Genomic DNA, 2,036 nt, shown 5'->3' on the forward strand with positions numbered 1-2,036 from the left:
CATAAAAACAATTGTTAGCCAAATATTTGAGTTTGACCCCACTCAAACTTAGTTGGTGGCATGATCTAAGGGAAAAAATGATATAAAAAGAAAAGAAAAGAAGAATGATTATATTTTAAAAGATCAACAAATGTAAAAACATTTTTGGGTATGAAGATTTTCACGCGTACCCCTAATTATTATTATGAGTTTGGACCCATCTCTATGAATTGAATCTATCTAAGCTCATTCTTCGGCTAAACAAACGCATTTACATTGTACTATATTTCCCTATTATAAAAGTGAGTTTGATTGAAGAACTACTAGTAATGCAAATAAGAGTTATTATCTCACTATAATCAATTATTAAAATTATATATTTATAAATATTTATATAAAAATATTCATTTATTTCTCACTTTTAATTCGTTTTGAATTTTTTTCAATATTTTAATGTTCTTTATCTCAAACAATAAGTTTGAATCTTTATGTATAATTATTTTTTTGAACAAAATGTTTTAGTTAATAATATATAATGTCTAATTTCTTAGTATTATATTAGTATTACTTGATGTAACTTCTTTCAATGGTTTGGCATCTAATCATGATTCTTTATAATATATTTGCGTCAAAGTTTTTACCATATTATCAACAATATATATTTTAAAATACCAAGTAATTATAATTAACGTACAAAATAAATGTCAAAATTTATTAATAATTCTAAGTAGTTGATTTGTGTGCTTCTTTTAGTATTTATGAAGTTTGTAGTTTTAATATTTAATTTTGATTCATGAATATATAATTATGTTTGCCCCCACTTAATATAATACAAGTATATTTTCTGATTTTACCTGCACCAATCAGAATGATAAATCAAGTCATGAATAATACAGTAAATTTTTTCAATAGTAATAATGTTGGGACAATATTTTTTTTTACTAATAAGATGCGATAACTGAATAGAATTATATCTATAAAATGTTTGAAATATACTCATTTAAATCTAAACTAAATAATAATTGATAAAATATGTCAAATTCAATTTATAAACATTGATAAATAAAAATTATATAAAAATATAGCTACAATAATATATATCTATATAATGTTAGAAATATATAAAGTTATTTTATAAGTCTAAATTAATAATTAATTTTATCATAAATTTTTGTAAGTATAAAATAGCATATATATATAAGTATATTTAATATTAACATAATTATTATTGTATAAATGCTTATTTTCTAAAGCTGAAGACTAAAAAATATTGTAACTTTTTTTTTTATTTTGGTAAATCAGATCTGTGTACTGCCCAACAATCAAACAAATTACAACCTATACAGAACCAAACAAACAGACCTGAAAAGATCTATTACAAGTTTTCAAACCAGTCTCTATCTATCAAATTTACTTTCTTTGGCATTACACCCTGTATTCTATTTTTCACATCACTTTGAATTCTTTTTGTGAGAACTAACACCGTACTAACCCTCTGATTCCATATTGCAACATTCCGGCAATGCCAGATCTGATATACTGTAGCTGCAAGAGCTACTGCCAAAACCTGCTTCCTAAAAGGAGAGAGCTTTGCCCTAGCAATCCATCTTAACAATTTTGGAATTGTTGTTGTAGACACCTTCCAGTCTAGCCATTCTTTTATTCTAAGGAAGCTGAGATTACTTAAATGACAGTCAAAGAATAAATGATCTCTAGTTTCCTTACTCATTCCACACATTACGCATTGGTCATCGTAGGCTATCTTGAACCGGTAAAGCCTCTCTTTCACCTGTAATCGATCAAAGACTGAAAGTCATAGAATAAATCTATGCTTCAGAATGGAAAGTTTATTCCACAAGTTGAAAAATATTATAACTTATTTCAATATAAAATTTATTCTTATTTATTACTCCTCACAAGTTTAAACTAAAATTTTTAATTACAAAAACGAAAGTGATTCGAACATAGGGTAACACAATTTTACTGTACAAGTCTTGTCACATGACATAAACTATGCCTTAGTTTTTAAATATATTTGTTTATATATTAAAATAAAA

At 25.0% G+C, this 2,036-nt stretch overlaps 1 protein-coding gene across 1 annotated transcript; it reads right to left on the reverse strand.

Annotated features, from left to right (window-relative positions):
* Positions 1 to 1,354: 1,354 nt before the first annotated feature.
* On the reverse strand, positions 1,355 to 1,717 carry LOC133784813 (uncharacterized). Its single transcript, XM_062224085.1, has one exon. The coding sequence runs from the start codon at positions 1,715 to 1,717 to the stop codon at positions 1,355 to 1,357; it is 363 nt and encodes a 120-aa protein (XP_062080069.1).
* Positions 1,718 to 2,036: the final 319 nt, after the last annotated feature.

The sequence above is a fragment of the Humulus lupulus genome, chromosome 6 (assembly GCF_963169125.1).
Source record: "Humulus lupulus chromosome 6, drHumLupu1.1, whole genome shotgun sequence".
Taxonomy (NCBI): domain Eukaryota; kingdom Viridiplantae; phylum Streptophyta; class Magnoliopsida; order Rosales; family Cannabaceae; genus Humulus; species Humulus lupulus.